Source organism: Eucalyptus grandis, chromosome 8 (assembly GCF_016545825.1).
Source record: "Eucalyptus grandis isolate ANBG69807.140 chromosome 8, ASM1654582v1, whole genome shotgun sequence".
NCBI classification, from domain to species: Eukaryota; Viridiplantae; Streptophyta; class Magnoliopsida; order Myrtales; family Myrtaceae; genus Eucalyptus; species Eucalyptus grandis.
In genome coordinates this window covers 44,757,835-44,778,607 of record NC_052619.1, presented here as the reverse complement: position 1 = coordinate 44,778,607, position 20,773 = coordinate 44,757,835, and the positions used below count along the sequence as shown (strand labels likewise).

At 37.5% G+C, this 20,773-nt stretch overlaps 2 protein-coding genes across 4 annotated transcripts; both read right to left on the bottom strand.

Annotated features, from left to right (window-relative positions):
- Nucleotides 1-3,228: 3,228 nt before the first annotated feature.
- On the bottom strand, nt 3,229-4,519 carry LOC104417256 (AT-hook motif nuclear-localized protein 20; the record flags this gene model as incomplete). Its single annotated transcript, XM_010028564.2, has 1 exon — nt 3,229-4,519. A coding segment is annotated over one exon (912 nt), but the record flags the coding sequence as incomplete, so codon positions are not given.
- A 4,942-nt stretch (nt 4,520-9,461) lies between these two features.
- LOC104414556 (bet1-like SNARE 1-2) lies at nt 9,462-14,901 on the bottom strand. 3 transcript variants are annotated; one of them, XR_720131.2, is made up of 6 exons: nt 14,510-14,901; nt 12,285-12,438; nt 10,777-10,833; nt 10,629-10,688; nt 10,273-10,396; nt 9,462-9,904 (listed from the first exon to the last, which is right to left on the bottom strand). XR_720131.2 is itself a non-coding variant. In XM_010025706.2 (6 exons), coding segments are annotated over exons 1-6 (351 nt in total). In that variant the 5' UTR covers nt 14,524-14,901; the 3' UTR covers nt 9,462-9,903. The 3 variants fall into 3 exon arrangements, 2 of the variants coding, with proteins under 2 accessions (XP_010024008.1, XP_010024006.1); XM_010025706.2 differs by having other exon boundaries at nt 10,332-10,396; XM_010025704.2 differs by lacking the exon at nt 10,273-10,396 and adding an exon at nt 10,435-10,520 and having other exon boundaries at nt 14,510-14,900.
- Nucleotides 14,902-20,773: the final 5,872 nt, after the last annotated feature.

The window sequence follows — 20,773 nt, the reverse complement described above, 5'->3', positions numbered from 1 at the left end:
CAAAATAGACTAATGGTCCAGTTCTCAGGTGAATCCATGCAACTAATGGACGGTTCCCAGTTTCAATTTTTCAGAACCGATACTTAGCAGGTGGTTCCTGGTTCTAGGCCAAGAACCGCCCACCCTGACCATGCACACCCTTAGTTAAAACCTTGAGAGAGGATTAGACCACTCATATAAAGCTTTCTATACACCAGCACCGTATATTCTAATTTTATGAAATAATACCTCAAATATCAAAAACCCTCAAACTTTCCCCTATTTAATACCTTCAAGGCTCCATTGCTCCAAAAGGAAACTGTGGCCTCTTTTACATCGTTTTACCGGTCAAATAGTGGGGTAAACGACGCAAAGCTAATATGATTCTTCAATTGACACAGGAAAAAGTGGATGCAAAGTAAAAAGATGTGGATGGGGTTAAAGGAATCATTTGAGTGTCTTTTTCTTTTGAATTTTTTTTTTTTAGTGTCAGTGAATTTATTTCTCTTGTAAATATTAGCACATAACCCTTTGTTTAAAAATTTATGCTACTAGAAACTGCCCTATAGTTATATGTGAAGGCAGTTAAAATGAGGAAAAGTCTTAATTAAAGTCATAGGCTGTTGACAAACCTAAACATGGAGACACTAACGACAATGAGAAGTCCAAACCAACTCTCAACTTTTGGTTTAATGTGTCCAAAAGCTTTCTATGGGTTGTCAAAGTTCCAATTGATTCTAGATTTTTCAAACTGCATGCATAGTAACCTTATGATATCGATGAAATGATCATGGCAACGACATAATTTTAATTGGGGTAATTTAGATCTACGTAATGAAATCAAGGATGTACAAATTAAGAGAAAATATTACATACTATTATGGTACCACATCACTTACATAATAATCCACTCACAATGCAACACGTGTCAATGTGAGCCCACCTATTTGAAAGACACTCTTTCCTCTCTCATCAGTCTTCACGCTTCGCTCTCTCTCTCTCTCTCTCTCTCTCCCCCCTTCCCAACTTGCCATTCTGCTTTGCTCTCTCTATCCCTCTCGACTCATGATCGAGAAGCCCTTTGCTATCTCTCGTCCGACAAACCAGGCCAGCACCTCCGCCCTTCGCAACTTCAATCTGCTCTCTCCATCTCCCTCCAAACTCACACGGAATACCCAATATTTCTCATATTGCAATACCCATCTATGTCGTTTTGGCTCAATTGATCATCAACGACAAGGAAGACGGTGGCTGCGACATCTATTGCTCTACACATCTTCGAAAATAAGCAAGCATATACACTTTGTGGTCCCCACCAATTTCCCTTCGAAATCATCTTTGCTCCCTCTCTTTCTGAAAAAAGTGAGAGGTCGATTCTCTCGTCGCCACTGCCACCGTTGCCGTCAAGGCTCTTCTCATACTTCGCAATGCTTTCTCAGACCTCGCCGATTTACAAACAAGTATGGTTCCCGCCAACTCTCTTCAAGTGCTTGATTTCCACAAAGCTGAGAGTCCGGTCGTATGAGAGAGGAGAGAGAAAGACTTTTCAAAATTCTGATGGTGAGCCCCGCTCATCACACATGCCGTTCAGTCAATGGACTCTTACAAATATGACGTGGAATTAGAGTTATGTATAATATTTTCTCGCAGATTAAAATAATACCAAACAAGATTATGTATTTTAAAAGATTTGATATAGTCGATATTATTCAGGAGTCTTTGTGGTATTCCACAAAACAAGAACTTGGCACTCTTGTTGCTTCGACAAGCCATAACTTCTAATCCAAGAAGAGCTACGGAGATCATAAGTTTATTTTTTAAAGCTTCTTCAGGCACAATATTTTGGTCCAAGTGGAGAGCAAGCGAGCGCGCTCATTTTTCATCTCAACCAGTTATGGTCTGAATTTCGACCATTCATCTCAATTAATTTACTGTTTTTTTCAAGTAAGTGTAAAGAATATACCTCACCTATTATCATTGACCACTTATATAAAATACAAAATACATAAATTATTTTTACCTTTGAAGACCACTTTACACTATACATCAATTATCGTGGTGTCTCCAATTACAAAAATGCCATTTTCTTTTCAATAATATCCATCTCCCAAACCCTAAATTCTCAAAACACTCAACATTAACTAAAAACCAAACCTTCCAAACCTATGCAATGCGAGACACTAAGAATGAGTTTGCAAGGAGAGAAAAAGTTTTGTCATCTCAATATAAGGTTTTGCTTAGAAGCATTTGAACGATATTCATAAAATTAAAAGTATGTAAGTGATCGCACCAGACCAAAAGCGAATATGTTATTGGTATTTTCCCCCACTCTGTATCGTCTTGTTTTATTATGTTAGGGTTTTTGGGTTGACACGTAACTGTGAATCTTTGGCCTTTAGAAAACTTTGCCTATTGAACATCGTTTCAGCTAGATGGCAAAAAGCAAATTACCAGTCCTATCAATTCAAATAATTGAGAGTTATCTCTACATTTGCTTACTGTTCGAGGTCCGACGAACTAGACCATGGTTTTACTCGATTTTACCTCGTCATAGAGTCTAAGAGCACAACGCCCGGCATATCATTAGTTTTACCATATCCGTTTCAAGTTGCGGACTACATTTGGTTTATATATAAAGCTCATATTTTCCTGATTAAATAGACAAAATAATCAATTTTACATCAATCTGGACGCTGTTGACCAATAAAAAGTAACCTTGGTAATCTATGCCATTTATCAACAAAAAAGACCAATTTCGGATATTTTTATGAGCTACTAGTGTAGCTCTTCCCCTTGAATAAGAGAGATATACAATGTACGCCGGCACAAACTCCTCCAATCATCACAATCCAACAATGTAACAAAGCAAGTACAAGAACATCACTCTGGCGACAAGAATATAACATTAAAATATGTGCTGGACAAAACATCTTTTCATATCAAGACCAATAAGTTCCTGTCTGGAAAAAAAAACTACATTAATACTACACCTTCTTGTTGCCAAACTGGGTCTCTTTGTTCTTCTCCTGACCCGAGTGACTTTCCATGTTGTAGATTTGTGGCTACAAACCCAGCAAATTTGAATCGATCGCTGTTGACATCTAACCCTACTTTTTTTTTACCCAGCCTAGAAATCAGACCTGCAAAGATCTCCGGTCTCTTCTTTCAAGTCCAGTGCAATCAATCATCCGGGTAAAGTTAGATGCAAGCTTATAGTGGATATAATAAGAGAACAGATCAATAAGAACAGAATCAAAACCTCGCTCAGATTTTCCTTTTCTTTTACTTCAGATGAAGACCCTCACTCATCAAGTTCACTCATTCACCAATTCGTTTAATCAACTCGAACACAAGGCATCCCATTTGTTATTCAACTAGACCAAGGAAAAGATTATTAAAGAACACTAAAGCCAGAGAAAAAAGGGTTGACTGGATATCAGAATTGGGAGGAGGACACTAATCCTACCTTTATTGCAACAACAAAGAAGCCAAAACAGAGAGAGAAGTACCATATACACAGCGATGAGTGTACTCTCTCTCCCTTCTCTTCACGTCTCTCCTATCAGATGAGATCATACCTAAAACCCAATTCACATCTACTACAGCCATGGAATGTGGTGGGATTTATTTAGAATGGTGGACGAACATGAGTCCAAGCATGAGCATCTTGATTGGTGTGAGTACCATTAACATGGAAACTCGGAGGCAAATTATATAACAGCAGCGTCGAGGGATCAGCCGCTAGCCCCTGTTGAGACTGGTTGTTTCCGTTGCTTACTGCTGTGGGCGGTGAGCCTCCTGACCCAGAAAGCTGGCCCTGCCCACCACCATTAGCAGTGTTGCCATCTTCCTCTTCATCGAGAGGCAATCTCTCGTAGGTGGCATTTGCAAACGTTGCGCCGATCACCATCACAGGCCCAGCTGCAACAAGGGACCCAACTACGCTGCCGCCAACCACCTGACCCTGACCACCTGCCAAGTACACAGTTAACCCGGTGGAGCCTGGTGGCGAAGGGCCGGGCAGAAATGTGCCTGTCAGCGATAGGATCTCGAATCTCCCATGTAGGGCCACCACTGCACCAGGAGCTGCCGGTTGCCTCAATGTTACATTTGCAACTGTGCCACTCCCGCTGAGCACGCAGACCCCTCTCTGGCGGCGGCGCGCAAACTGGGCAAGGCACTCTGCGACGTCAGCGCCGCTGGCCACCTCCATCACGTGGCTCTTCATCGAGTTAGGGCTGTCCCTAGTCACGAAGATCGGCGGTTTAGGCTTGTTCTTGGATCCTGGTGGCCGTCCCCTCGGCCTGCGGGTGCCAACCTCCACAGCTCCTTCCTTAGGCTCGTCACCATCATCATCATCATCCCCTCGGCTCGCACTTCTGTCACCATTCTCGCACACAGAGAGCTCGAGATCACGCTTGCTCAACACCGGTGAATTACTGGCCACATCGAGGGCCGGTAACCCTATTTGCCCTGTCCACCAAGGAGTAGCCAGGCTTGCAAATCTTCCTTTCCGCCGAGGGAAGCAAATTAAACCAAATTAAAATCGGATTAGCCTCTTCGAAGAGAGTCAAACTCAAAACCCTCCTCTTTGTTTTCTTTTCACTCTTGTCTGGAATCTTAGATCAGCTGTTCATGATCTATTCTGGTGAAGTAGAGAGAGAGAGAGAGAGAGAGAGTAGAAGTTTGTATGGTGAGAGAATTAGATTCAAGAAATAGCATAATGGAATCGAGTAAAGAGAAGGAAAAGGAATAGAGCACTTTTGTGAGGGGAAGAGAAGATTTATGCAATTAGAAGATCTATTGGAGATTACCAAGTGGTGATCTCGGTGGGGATTAGGAAAAGAAAACAAGGGACATATGCAAACCCTTGTAGTATCAATCACGGAGAACGAAAGAACAAGAAAAGCAACTGGGAATTGAACAGTGAGTGATTAGAGAGAAATGACTCATGAGAATAGTGAACTATATGTCCTATTATTTTCAGTATTTTTTTTCATCTCACGCCTTGTTTATATAACTCTCTCTCTCTCTCTCTCTCTCTCTCTCTCTCTCTCATGTTCGTTTGATCCTTCCTATATATTCTTCTCTTCTTTTGGAGGGTCTTGGAAATTAGGGTTTCTTTTAGGGTCGCGTGCTTGGGCAGGTGGGAAGCGAGTCCTTTTCTTGAGCCCCCACTTTTGAACGAGAGAGAGAGAGCTAGAGAGAGAGAGAGAGAGAGAGCGGAGAGCGTTGCAAGTTCTAGTGCTGCAAATTTGTACTCTTTTTCTTCTTTTTTTAATAAATTTATAAGGTACACGAGACTTTCGGAACACTCAACCGATTCGTTTGGTTATTATTAAGTCACAAATCACGTCAATCACGGAAATGTACAGGTCCAAACTATTTCGAAAAAACGTTGCGATCACTCAAACACAAGTCTTGTATAGGTAAAGTCGAATATCCTTACCAATTTTCTGGGGGAAGAAAATAAGTTGCTCATATTCTTTGCATGCCCTTCTTTTGCAAGTTCGGGAGAGTCAGGGATAGATTTTTGCCCCCATTTTCGGCATGTCTGGAAGGTCTTTCCCTAAATGGACTCTACCTGTACTTTGAGTTGAAGTGAAATTGAACCTTTTTATAATTAGTTTTCGATCAGTTGGCTTGTGCCTTTGTATCGTCTTTCGAATATAAAAGACGTGACCTTCGTGACAGAAAAGTCTAGGGGCGTTTTTTTGTTGGCAGACAGCTTTGGAAGTGAGTGAACTGCACAAGGCCTACCACGCAAATCTTTACCTTTGTCGAGCATCGAAATTGGAGAACCAACACACAAGCATGGGGCGACTTCTTTTCTTTCGTCACTTTCGTTGAAAATTATCGTGTAGAATATACCACCGAACCAAATGCAATTCAAGACGAGCAGGATCACACGCTATGATTGGTTTTGTTTATCTCGTATAATTCGCTCCATTCTTCCCCTCTTGTAACTGATTCTTTTTATGCAACTGCACAAAGGAAAGATAAATGAATGTGTATCCCTAATGTTTCCTCGGTCTCGGCATTAAATTCTTGATACTGTATCTTGAAGTTGAATGCACTTAATTTATTCCGAAAGATTAACTGGACGGCATGAATACCGTGCATTCAAAAACATAATCCGTCTCAAGACCGGCAAGACGACAATAGCTACAAGCGTGGAACTCAACACATAAAAATTAGGCATGAAAGAATGGCCGGAGGTCTTACTTCCCAAACATATATATGAAGCAATGTGAGAAAGAAGAACACATGGAATCGAATTTAGAAATCTTGGATTCCGATACCATTTGAAAAGATTTACCGCCTAAAAGGTTAAGCATTAGTAAACATGTGATCGTTTTACTTTCTGTGTAAACATCTTAGTTCTTACGGTACTTGTATTAACTTGATGAGTGGGTTTAAATGGACATCAACGCATCCGCCCCATTATGGGGAAGATCAGGAATTCGAAGAAAATAATGCCACCGTGGGGTCTTAAAGTCAAGTAGCAACATCAAGTGGTTATCTCCACTTGATCATTGGTTGCAGAGTAGAGACAAAATTTGCATTGTCAGAAGACAAAAGGAGACTGTTGAATTACGTGAAATTTTCCAAGCTAGTTGTCAACTCAGGCGGAAGCCCGCCAATCACCTTCAAATGTGCGCAGCCGTGGCATGCCGAAAAGGAAACGCAACGACGATCCACCTCAAACACCTAACACTACAGAAATTGGAAGCAACACTCTTCTTCATTTGATTTCATCCGTGAAGGTGTTTCGGTGATTTGTGTACCATCAGCCTAGACCCATCATGCGTTACAAAGAGGATGAAACCTCACTTCGATTGGTATTTTTCTTGAGCAAATACTGAATTAGAAGATAGAGAGGCTTCCACTTGCTGCAAAACAAGGCAGATCGAGTCCGGTTCAGGAAGCAAGACACCCAGAAACGTTGAAGATATTCCCAAGTGTATGTTCCAGTCAAGATATCCTTGGAATCACTGCACGTGTTTTGGGGAAGAGAAGATGGGGAAAGAAAATGAAAAAGATCCTTATGGAGCCTCCCTCAACTGCTTATGTTCCTGTGACTCTAACCCACGACCTCTGGACCACGTGGAATAACCTTCCCGGTTTGATCAGAGCTTTTGCCCCCAAAAATTACAGAGAAAGCTAAAAGTTCAAAATTTAGGCCGTGAGACGGATGTCCATAATCGAAATTCAGAAGTAATTAGGCAAGAAAACTCTGTAGGAAAACGATAAAAGCCAAACTGAAAGTTGAAGAAAGGGACGAGTGGGAAGATCTTGTTAACAAGCGTTCTCGAGCTTATTTTTATTCAAAAAATGCCCTGAGGTGCTTCTTCACAACACCCTTTTTAACATTCCCGGGATTTTGAGTTAAAATTATAAGTTATCCTTGTTATATATCGGTTCCAAATAATCCCCATACTTTTGAAAGGGCTCCCCAAATATCCTTCAATAATTTCTAATGACAGATTTTACTTGCCGTCGATTAGGCTTATAAATTAGGAGAGTCAATTGTTTAAAATAGTTCTTGATCTTAATATTTAAAAACAAAAAAACTCTGGCAATGCCTTTGAAATTTTGTGCTCCATACGTTCAAACAATATCTCTGAAGTCCACATCAGAATTTCGATGAAGCTACCTGGAAACACATTATAGATTTTGCACATGCAGTAAGGATGCAAGAGCCAGTGTTGCCAATTTCTCTTCGATATTGTGAAGAAGATACTGCAACTGGGGCCTTAACCTGTTGTAAAAAATTCTCACCTGCTGCTTTAAAGGGTTGTTATACGTGAGATCTATCATGTTCTTTTTGCTTTTCTTCTCGTTGAATTAGTATTAAAACAACACGTTGCAACGAGAAGCAAGAAATCAATTTGTTCATGACATTTTAATAAATAATGTACTTTAATGCATTTATAACAATAATTAAAAGAATCATTATGATGAAAGAAATAAGACAAAATTCTTAAATTCTTTTTCACATTGTGTCTCGATAAGAGTAAATGTTGAACAAAGATACAAACAATTTAAAATCTCACAATAATAGTGTAAAATAAACAAAATAATAAGCGCAAAATTGAAAGAAAAATGGGAGAAGTTGGTGAGGAAAAGTAAAACAAAGGCTCCACTCATATTGTGACCAAAGGCAAAGGACACAACAAAAGATGTCTTGGGAACAACTTTCTCAAGGGGCAGCCCATGTTACTTGAGGTCGCGTGACCCAGGCAAACCTCACTCAAGGACACACAACCTCACGTGAAGACCAATAATACAATTGGGGCCTTAACCTATTGTAAAAAATCTCACCTCCTTTAGAGGGTTGTTATACATGAGATCTATTACGTTCTTTTTGCTTTTCTTCTCGTCGAACTAGTATTAAAACAACATGTTGCAATGAGAAGCAAGAAATTAATTTGTTCGTGACATTTTCGTAGATAATGTACTTTAATGCATTTATAACAATAATTAAAAGAATCATTATTGTAAAAGAAATACGACAGAATTCTTGAATTCTTTTTCACGCTGTGTCTCAACAAGAGTAGATGTTGAACAAAGATGCAAACATTTTAAAATCACACAATAGTAATGTAAAATAAACAAAATAATAAGGGAAAAATTAAAAAATTAAAAAAAAAATGGGAGAAGTTCAAGAGGAAAAGTAGAACAGAGAATTTACTCAAATTGTAACGAAAGGCCAAGGACATGATAAAGGATGCATTGGGAACCACTTTCTAAAGGGGTAGCTCAGGTCACTTGGGGTCGTGTGACCCAGGCAAGCCTCAAGTGAGGTGCACAACCTCAAGTGAGGACTGATGATGTCAGATTTAGCTTATCAGCGTCCCACCAATTGCCAAATCCTTAAATGGTTTTGAGGTTTTTTTTTAGTATCAAAAAAGTAGCAAAGTCATTTACAAAATGTGACTTTTCCAAACACCATTTAATCCAAAATTGTTTCTTAATGCACTTTTAAATTCCAATTTACCAAACAAGACTTACATTTCAAAAAATCCTTTAATCTAAAATCCTTTACATTTTTCCAAACACTTTCCCAAAAACCAAATCAAATACATCCAAAGTCAACTTTCATGAGCCTTGAGGATCCGAGGTGAAGTCCTATTATACCTGTGAGGGGTTGTTATCCATCTTAGTGGCCTCAATTGCGCATCGAAGGTATCTTCACAATGCTTTCGCTTCTATACGTACCATTAAGTGACAAAGTGATTGATCCAGTGTCGCTTCATCTATTGCACCGACAGCTGCAACTCTTTGACTTCGACTATCATCATGCGACTGTTACGATAAGACTCCTTAACTTTTCTATAAAGTAAGCTCTATCTTCTCCAAGATGTCAGTATGACACGCCTCAGATGTTAGCATTTCACTTCGACATCAGTCGATGTAATTACGAGCCAATCGAAAGCTCCACTTCTCAGTGTTCTCTTTTCTAAAGACACAACTTGAGGTTGCCAAAGGTGCATAGTCCACTGTCAATTCATGTTCTCTATTCTCCGGAATGGTCTCTCCGGATTAGAGGTTTAACTAGAGCAATATTATGAACAAGTTCTTGCCATTAGCCACTTGACTTATATAGGGATATCCCAGGGGATAAAATGGGGCAAAATGATACTAATCTCAGAGAATCAGAAAAGAATTCTGGCTAAATGAAATTCAATCGGGATTTACATGATTCTATAGTTCATATCAAGGTAGTGACAAGCTAGCCAGGAATTTGACTTACGTCAAGCGGTTCTCTCCACCATTCCATGCTACAGTTTCAATTGAAGATCAAAAAGAACTCCTTAGATTAAAGGACCATGCCTTTTCTGTGAAACCAAACTTTCACCGGATATTAAGAGAGGAAGTTCAAGAGTTGTTCCCTCAACCATGCATGAAATATCCAAGAAACCTGTGAACCAAGGAGGAAGAACGATCACTTTCAACATCATACATCTATCAATGGATGGACATTGCGTATTGGAACAAATCTCATTAATTCTCATGCTAATAATTAGAGTTTTCAGCTGCTCTGCAAAGACTTACTGTCTTCACTTAGAAAGGTGCAGAGTATGGACATGGAAACTTCAATATCTAGAACCCACGATCACTATATGTAAGGTCAAAAAATTAAACAACACAAATCTGAGTACACTGGCTTAGCCATAATAAGCTAATCACATTAGACAATCATGTTGGACATAAACTGGTGCCTAACAAGGACACATAATGATTAGCTACTATTCATTGTAGCCTAAATATGACCATAAAATCTCTTACTTTTACATGATGAAGATTTTGAACAAATATTCATTCTGCCAAGTTGTAAGGAACTCAACTATGAAACCTTCCCACCAAGAGGAAATTTGAAGAGGTAATTCCCCCGGTTCAAGTAAATGCGGCACTGAAACAGTAGATAGTAGTCAGATTTGATGATTTTACCTGATAAGGAAGTATACTGCGAGAAAGGAAACCACAAAATACGACACAAGTTTGCACATCTGCTTGTTAGATTTCTTTTCAAAGACCTACAATAAAGCGGCCCCGTTATTTTTTTTAATCTACCAAGCCATAAAAAGGAAAAAGAATCCAATAATTTACAGCAAACCAATCTAATAGATATAACCCTGTGGTACCCTCTTAAATCGATCCATGGTTCCTGACATGACACCTCTTGATGAATCCATGCTGTTGCCCTAAATTGATGGGTCAAAACATTAACAGGTCAAATGCATGGTGCATAGGCAGCTCAATCTAATGCACAAACAAATATAGTGAGCATACCATTTGATCAAGAAAGCGATTATGACTTTCTACCTCCTCATGAATATCCCCTGTTAACTGTCAATACAAGAGCACATTAACATTAGAGAGGGAGAGAGAGAGAGATTCAGCAACTGCATTTTCTTTGCGCGACATTTTTGGGCATGTGACTTTTTGCAATAAACATTGCTATGCAGCATGAATGGAAGGCAATAATTCATGTGCTAATCAACCAAATTACACTGGTAATCAGTGCAACAGATCCATCAATCCAAACAGACTTGGAAAACCTCGTTGTTTAATTAGTAGTGAACAGTGAGTTGGATTCTCAACACTATTTTAGGTGCCTTTTACCAGACCTGCACTGACCTAGTACAATATCCTTGACAAGACATACTTTTTAAAAATTCTTGTCCAACCAAAGAAAAACCTTCTTGTCCGTCCAAGTCAATGAATCTACAAAATATTTTAATTAAAGTCATGAATTGATATGAGCAAGAATGGCGCAACTCAGTCCCAGTTCACACATAATGAGTCGTGACATACTCTGAAAAAGTTCAATCATGTGCACTCATGATTTCAGTACTAGAATTTTTAGCACTTAATTTTCAGCTTTACCAAAAAGGCCCTCAATTTTCCTCTTGTGATATTCAATGTAAGGCTATTACTAAATCAATTTGCAGTTGCCTTAGCACAGCCTCAATGACAAAGCTACATGGTCATATTGGTCAATGGTCAATGATGAGAAGATAATCTAACTTGCCTCATAAGTAGAGGTGACCAACAAATGTCAACACCATATGAGATGCATATATTCCTTTAAAAAAACTCCTCTTTCAAATCTCAAATAGCTTTCTAATAGTGCACATGCCAAGCAGGGAACTTCTGATGTAGGAAAAACCTAACAAGAGGTTCTGCGACTAAGTGACATATTTGGAGAACTAAAATACAGCAAAACTAACTAAAATCGAGTAGAATTGAGACTATATCAGGGAAAAGGTATTCTAGGATTTATAAAGACCAATGATGTTCCTTGAATGAGAAAAACTAATGACAAAAGGGACTGATAAGACCTATTTATACTGGGTTACAAACATAAGATGATCTCAACCCTTGATCATAAATAACAAATTCTAATCTCAACCAACCAACCCAATTAAACATTCATATGACCACTTATAACCCTAAAATAATGAGGAAAGACTAAATAAAGAAGAAAAACACTTAAAAATACTAAACTAGGATTATAATCCCACATCAACTCCCAAGGCAACTTATCAAATGAGTGTATACAGGTTCAAATTATATACTCTGCAAGGAAACGGGGATTCTTGCTCACAAAGAAGATATAGCATCACTCACCCATGCTCACCAACCATACTCTGTACTAACTTACTACCTAGACTACCATAGAATATATATCACATATAACTCAAATAAAGTGCACATATAGACAATTAGCAATATATTAACAAAGAGCTACACCACAACAGAATAACTAGAGCAAAGAGAAGCTCAAATGGACTTACTCTTTTCAGGAATATAACTCTATCTTGTAAACTGTCAACTGCTTTGTCATTGTCATGCTCATTAATCTGATGGGAGTAGGATGAGGAGGCTCTAAGGCCTTCCTCAAGACCATTATAACCGTCAAAAAGAGCCGCTTTAGCAGCACGGGGCTCCCTGTATCACCCAAAACGAAGCAATAGTTATTACAAATGAGTTAAGGCAATCAATTATCTTTTCATCTTCGTGAAATGTGTGAGGGTGATCTACATTTATGGGAATCTATGCATATTTAAGGACATTGCACAAGCGTGTGTGTGTGTGCGTGTGTGTGTGTGTGTGTGTGTGTGTGTGTGTGTGTGTGTGTGTGTGTGTGTGAGAGAGAGAGAGAGAGGTGGACCAAACAGGAGATCATTGAACATAAAAGATGCTATTCTGAAAGTAAAGCAGTGGACTGTCATGCACAACACAAAGGGGATAGCAGGGTCTATAAATTACATTCTGAGAAAAAAAGCAAGTGAATACACATTATTGTTAGTATCCAAATTCTCATCTTTAGGTAGTTACAAATTTCAATTTGTACACCAAAGTACCCGAAAAAACTGTAAACTACACAGCATTGCTGCCCTACTCCATGCATTTTTCTTGATGAAGTGGTAATAATAGAGTGTTTCAAGCTCAATGATATAATAACTAAGCAAAAGAACAAAGTAATTAACAATTCAGCTAAGTTTGTAGCCCATGTGTCAGAGGTCAACTATATGCACATACTCCAACTCCCAATGCTTAGAAGCAAATTCAGAAGTTCAAAAGTAGGAGGGTTATTAGCTTCTAGATGACCTATCAACTTCTTCACAGCCAATAATAATCACGATAAAATTTAGGGTAAAAGCCACCAAAAACCCAAATTATGTCTATTGTGACATTTACCCTAAACTATTTTTTGACACCAAAGATCCCAAACTTGTACCTAATTGACATGTTTACCCTCCATTAAAGTTTTGTCAATGAGAACCAATAAAAATCTACCTATATAGACGCCACAAAGCAAACAGTGTTGAAATGGCGCCCTCATGGTTTAATTGAAATAAAATAGACATCACTTTAGCTGAAATATCATCTAATGGAACCTTAACAGAGGGTAAATGTGTCACATAGATACAAGTTTGGGGTTTTTTATGTCACAAGAAAAAGTTCAACGTAAATGTGTCACAATGGATATAGTTTGGAGTTTTTTATGGCTTTTTCCCTATTATTCATTCAGTAAAACCAAAACAAACCAAGTGCTAATGCAACAATTGATGGAAGAGTCATCAACCTCATGCTTCATCATTGTTGTTGTCATGGTAATGAAATGTAATAAGACATCTAATAGGAGAAAGGATGTTATGCATTAGTTACATTCCTCATTTTCTGAATTTGACAATCTAGAAACTCTAAATCACGACATGTGGTATAATGGTTACATAAGATACTTTCCCCCAAGAAAGATCAGGTGAACTTTTCACCGATCAGCAATCCACTTCAATTACAACATGAATCTATGTTAGGAGTCCAGAAAAAAAGAGCAGTATGCCCATGCTCTGTCTCTGACTAAAGCATGCATAAAATGAACGGTCTCATTCAGAGAATCCAAGACTAAACTCAATCACAAATGTATAGCATCCTCTTGAATAACAAATCTTGCAGCAGCAAAAATGTATTCCAAAGAAAAAGATGCACCGCCAAATGCCACATTTCCATTCAAAATGAGATAATTCGACTCCCTCACCATGTCACAGAGAGATCAACTCAAATCACAACCATTTTTCACAGAAAAAGATTTCAGCTGAGCAACAATCAATCAACTTCAGCACTGGCACAGCACACCGAATTATCCCGGTACTCCCATGAGCCAAAGTGCTATCGAAACTCGATTTTCACCGATCGTACTTTTAAAGCTCCGCACTCGTTCTTGCACGATGTAAAACCATTTACTTTTCCCAGCCAACCTAACTCCTTTCTCTAGCGCTGTTCGTAGCTCACTACATTTCTCTCGATTCGACATTCTCAATCAGAACAAACATAACCTCGCAAATCAAGAGCGCCCGAAAAATCGCGCCCGAAGAGCTCCATTTCCGACGGAGCCGAATCGCACACGTCTCGCCACGCCAAAACCCCCTCGAAACGAGCAGCACATTCGCGGCACGATCGACACCCGATTCAGGAAGCCCAATCGGGAACGCGGGAACTGAAGAAACAGACGAACCTTCTGTAGTTCATCGCTCGAGCGCGCGATCGGAACTTCAGCCGGCAGCCGCTCTTTCCTCCCTTCGCTCCTTCGCGAGCCGCGGAGGAGGGATCCAATCTGGACCGGAGTTCGAAGAGAGAGAGAGAGAGAGAGGACGCGGGATCGGAGGGAGGCGAATGCGATCCGGATCGAGGCTCGCTCGGCCCGAGCGTCGGGAAGGATCGCGGACGGAGACGGCGGAGGCGACGGCGACGGCGACGGCGCCGGCGGATCCTCGCGGCGGTGCAGGGAGATCTCTGCGTCGGCGGACGAGGTGGAGGAGAGAAACCGGAGAACGGTGAAACGGGGAAGACGTACGTTTCGAGCTTAACCGACTGAGGGAAGTGCTAGAGCTTTCGGTATTGGCCCAAATGCGCATGACCCCATTTTGTAACGGGACACTCGCGTGGGACCTAGAGATCCGATATGTCCCTAATTTGCTAGATCCGATATGGTCCTTAATTAATTTGCTCAATAAAGATGAAATGGGTAGGAGATCTATCCCGAGACGAGAGATCCCGCGCTATCCTCCATATTCCCTCTCTATTAGAAAAATAAAGATAAATAAAGAATTTGAAAACCTCACAACGAGAAGGTAGACTCCACATCGAGGTATACTTGCACACCTTGGCTACCAATAGGTAGGTTGATATAGTAACCACCAACACCTATATGGTCCTCAATTTTTAGCTTAATATGTAATATGACTCCTAAATTTTTAATTTATTCAATATTATATATTAACTTTTAATATATGTTCAACCCAATGACCACCCTTCCAACTTGGAAGAGGGAGATGGGGGTTCTAATCCCCACATTTTCAGGGTGATTGGGGTGGGAACGATTTCATTTCAAGGGTGGGTTTCAACTCCCACGCCCTGCAAAGAGGTAGAGCAAAAGTCTGAAAGTGAATGTTAAAGTAAGATTGAAGTAGAACCGACAAATATATATATATATGTTCAATGTAATTCCTAGACTAAAATGCATTTATCTAGGAATTACATTGTAAAATATGTTATATGAAATATACATATATATGTATATATGTTCAATGTAATTCGACTAAATGAGCAAATTAAAAATTTAGGGATAACATTATATGTTGAGCCAAACTTTATGAATCATTGTATCATTTTCTTTCAATAATTTGTCTTAGGTGAGACTCGTTTTGCTTGAAAATTGGTTGGATTTTCGTTACGATGCATCAATTACAAAAAGTAGACAACTTAGTGCACTGGACTATTGCAATCAAAGTTGATTGGCATTGACTAAAAATGAAGAAATTAGAGGATTGTATTGTATTGTTATGAATTGTGTTCATGGACATAAGCTTACTTATAGTACAAAAGAGAAAGATGAAAATAAGAAAAAATATATAAGGTTACAATTTCCTATTCTATTAAATCAATCATGGATTACTAAATCAATTAGTCCGTGATCAAATCGGTACCACAATCAATTCCCTTCATATCTCCAATCATATGTCCAACACCCTCCCTTGAGCTAGCGGCATATATATGTTGAAGACGTTAAATTTGTTTAGTAGATATGTATGTTATCCCTAACACAAGTTTGATGAAAAGGTTTGCAAGTTATTCCACAGTTTTAATTCCTCTTGCTACAAGTGTTCCTTCATGAATATTTTCTTAAGTAAAATGACAATCGACCTCTATATGCTTCATTCTTTCATAAAAGATTGGATTTGCTGCTAGTTTGAGTGTGGCATCATAGTCACAAAATAACTCGATTGGTCCATCAACTTCTACACCAAAGTCCAAGAATAGGCCCCATATCCAAATCATTTCGTAAACAGTTTTCACCATTGCTCAATTTTCTAATTTAGCTTATAATAATGAGATGGTTGATGGTTTCTTTGTCTTCCATGAAATCAATTATCTTCCCAGTTTGATGCAAACACCAATGATAGATCTTCTAGTCATTGGACAAGTAGCATAATCCGCATCGCAATAGGAAACTATCATATTCATATTACAATCTCTAGACAAAGGTATACCAAGTCATGGACATCCAAGTACTTTACAACCTTTAGTGCCATATTCATATGAGATTTCTTCAAGTTATGCATAAATTGACAAAATATTTGCACTACATAATATATATCAACTCTTGTCATGGTGAGATATAATACTTTTCCAATGAGCCATTGATATCCTAACGGATCTCTAAGCAATAGGCCTTCATTAGATGATGAACTCACATCATATTCATTTGTTGTTAGCTTGACATTCTACTCAATTGATATAACAACTAGTTTACACCTTGACATTCTACTCAATTCATTTGGTTAGCTAAGATAGATTCCCTTACTAAATCAAGTTATCTCAATACCAAGAAAATACTTGAGAAGTCTCAAATCCTTGATGTGAAAAGTAAAGTGCATATATTTTTGAATTTCTCAATGGTAGATTCATCATTTCCCATGATAAATATATCATCAACATATATTTATCTCCGGTTCACATAGATAGAGCATAATCATGTTTGAAGTGCTGGAAGCCTACATTTTTGTGAGTGTATTGGTATATTTGGTATATCATTGCTGAGAAACCTACTTAAGCCCATACGGGGATTTACAAAGACAACATACTCGAGCCTCCCTTGTCTTCGTAAGCTCCATGGAAGTTTCATATATATATTTCTTCATATAGCCAAATCCCCACATAGAAAGGCATTGTGAACATCCATTTGATATAGTTCCCAATAACAAAAGCAACAATTGATAAAAAAAGAACAAATAGTGACCTCTTTGGTGGAAAGAAAAGGTTTCGCGATAATTATAACATTCCCGTTGTGTAAATCCCTTAGCAACTTCAACCTTATAAGCATTCAACAGCGCCATCTTCTTTGTATATGATCTTGTATACACATTTGCAACCAATGGATTTACGATGTGGTGAAATGGAACAACATACCAAGGCCCCATTTGGTTCAGCATTTGAGAAAATCCTTTAGCCAAATGCGAAGACCTTTAGCCCAAAGAGTTTTGAAGAAATGTAAAACTGTTTGGTAAACTATAACTGAAAAGTATTTTAGGAAAATGCAAAATTATTTGGTAAGCATATATTTGAAAAGCCATTTGGTGTGACCAAATTAAGTTTTTTAGTTTTAGTATTTTTAAAATTGCAAAAAAGAAACAATAACTATATAACATTTTACATTTTCATGTTGAGAGTAATGTAAAAGATACATATTAGTAAATTTATTTAAAAATTATATTAAAAGAATTTGATTATAGATTAGATGCAAAGTTTAACGTTTGGCCTAGGGCTCTTTTAGGTTTGTTTTTAACTTTGAATAATTTTTTTTAATTATTGTAGTATTAATCATATTCGTTAATTAATTATCATTCTAGTGTATTGATAAAAAAAAAAAAATTGGCTATTGATTGTCAAAAGAAAAAAATGATAAAAAAGGTGAACTTATTTGATGGATGGTGAAGCGACTAATTGTGGATACTAATTTTTTTTTAGTAAGCACCGCATATAAAAAGGGAGGTCTTCATTAAGAAAAATAAAACCAAGTTCCTCTCATATAAATTTAATTAGAAAGAGTCATTTCATGACAGTAAACATTAATAGTAAACATGATCATATATGTCCGAAAAAAAGTATACGTTATACTTAGTATTACAAACCTCTACAACTTTGTAAAATCATGGCTATTTCATCATGTAAACATGTTATGTCCGGAGATGCATACGAATTTGAAGCACCCACCCCTTCATTTGCATCATCATGGTCAATTGAATATCCATAATTAGGATCCAATTCTGCTTGTTCCAAATATGTATTAGTCACGTTATTTCTTCATATATAATTGTGCAAATTCATTGCCACTAGGACAATTTGCACTTGCTTTTCATACGGATAACTTGGCATATGAGTTAAAATACCCCACTTTTGTTTTAACACACCAAAGGCTCGCTAAATTGTCGAGCATAACAAGGAATGGACACGGTTGAACACTTCTCGATATCCTGTAGGTGAAGGACCTTCTCGAAACTCTGACAAATAATATCTAACTTCTTTATATGGCCCCAAATAACCAATCGGATTTGGATATCTAGCATCTACTAAATAATATTTACCTATATAAATATATTGTAAATGTAATCAACATATGCCAATTAGATATATTTATGTATCTAAACCATTAAATAACATATCTAGAGGATAGGAAAATGTGCGTCACGTCTTCCAATAGCTTCATAAAAGATATAAATATCATGAGCTTGTCCCTCCCAACCAGCCCAAACATAGACAAATTCCATATTAAAATTACATATGGCTAACACATTTTGAATTGTTGTTCCTTTTTTACCAATAAAACGAATTTGATCATACGTACACAATCACTGGAATATGTGTATCATCAATAGCTCCAATGCAATCTTTAAAATATGGATAAAATTGTTGATCTTTCTTGATCTTCTCTAGAACTTTTCTATATTGTCGATCAGTTGGTTGAATCAAATCTTTTCACATATCACATATTTTATCTAAAACTAAGTTAAAGTGCCTACCTATGGTTTCCCCAAAGCATTGAAAACGCTATTATGCTAACCTATTACATATACCATGTCCTAGAATATGAAGAAACATACCAACCATTTCTCTAACATCATCATTCCTAGATTCTCGAATGCCATAACGTGTTACTAAATCATGTGTTAAATTATTAAATACAATCTTATGCATTCTAAACATATTATAGCACCTTATCGGATTAGCATCTTTGCCAATCAACTCTTTTAATCATATGTAACTTGTATATGTTAAGATTATGCAAGGCTGTTTGCAAAGGTTAGTCTCTTTGATAAAGAATTGCAACTTAAGCAACCGAGACAATATCTCCAAAATTCATTTTCCTTTTGCTCATGATTTTCCCTTGTATGTGAATTATCCATAATTACTTCAAGTAGTAAAATATAAAGAGAAACAATGTATTAACCATCGCATATATGCAAACTATCACATTAAGAAAACACCAAAATGAAAAAAAAATCTAACATCAAACATTAATTGAAATTAGATTCATAAAGACTGTAAATAAAAATCCATAGATAAAAACAAAGTGGAATGACTAAACTTCAAACATGAAAACAATAAGATGCTAACATCCTATTTATGAAGACTTGATTCTCTTCTCAACTCATATTTGAGATACTTTACTTTCTTTGCATCATCTTTTAAGCTCATAAAAACTTTCCTATTGTCTATCTTTTCATTTAAATAAGAAATTGCAAAAAGTACAAGTCTTTGTCTTCCACAATCTCAGGTATGAAATCCAATATCTCTATGAGATCCTCATAAGGACCAACTGAATTGGTTGTTTTGGATGCCCACTCTCAACATTTGTAAGCAGCCTATTAATTTGTGTTCCGAACTCCTCTCTTGTGCTCAATTTCTTATATTTTTTCATCAAGCTTGCATCTTTGAAGTCTACGTGGCTCTTTTACAGGTTTGAGTTCCAATTCGTTCAACAACGATTTCATCCACATGATCCTCCAAGTTTTCATCAATAGACCCTACAACATCATCAATACCAAGTTGTGTCACCTCACATCATAATCAATACATAAACCCTATGTAGATTCCATGTGATTCTTCCAGTAGCAACTATATCTTTGATCATATTTAACTTTACTTCAAGATCAAGATATATACATTTCATCCTAAAAGCCTTAAACTTTGGATTTTCCTATTATGATGAAGCATTTGCATAAGTTGTATCATTAAATGTAAGCTTAACACGAAAGTTAAAAAAGAAGTGAGGAAAACCTGAATTTTAATCTCCCACCATTCGTCACTAGCATGAATAGTTTTCTTTCTTGAATCTCATCCTAATCCAATTTCATTGTAAAGTAATGACCTCCATATTTTCCATTCTTCCTTGAGGTTATACCACTTATTCTTCATTTATTGTTTATCATACTTTTTGCTTGTTAGCTCCTCAAACTTACTAATTATGATTATCCATCCATCTCTTTTGTTGTTTGTGGGACGATTGCCTTTTTCAATTTGTTCGATGCACAACTTACAAAAGGTTTCTATATCTTCCGAGCTCCAAAATGCATTTTCCTTTGATGAACTCATCTACTAGTAAAATAATATGAACAAATTAAAGAGACACAAACAAACAATATCAACCATGAACCAATTGGAATGAAGAATATAAGCAAATGAGTACAAACAAGTGTATTCCATCAATTCACATTTGACA

Coding starts and splice junctions, on each gene's coding strand:
- LOC104414556 (XM_010025704.2), bottom strand. Junction 10,521..10,628: donor CCATGGATCGATTTAAGAGG/GTACCACAGGGT, acceptor GCTTTATTGTAG/GTCTTTGAAAAGAAATCTAA. Junction 9,905..10,434: donor GCAGTATACTTCCTTATCAG/GTAAAATCATCA, acceptor CTTGGTTCACAG/GTTTCTTGGATATTTCATGC.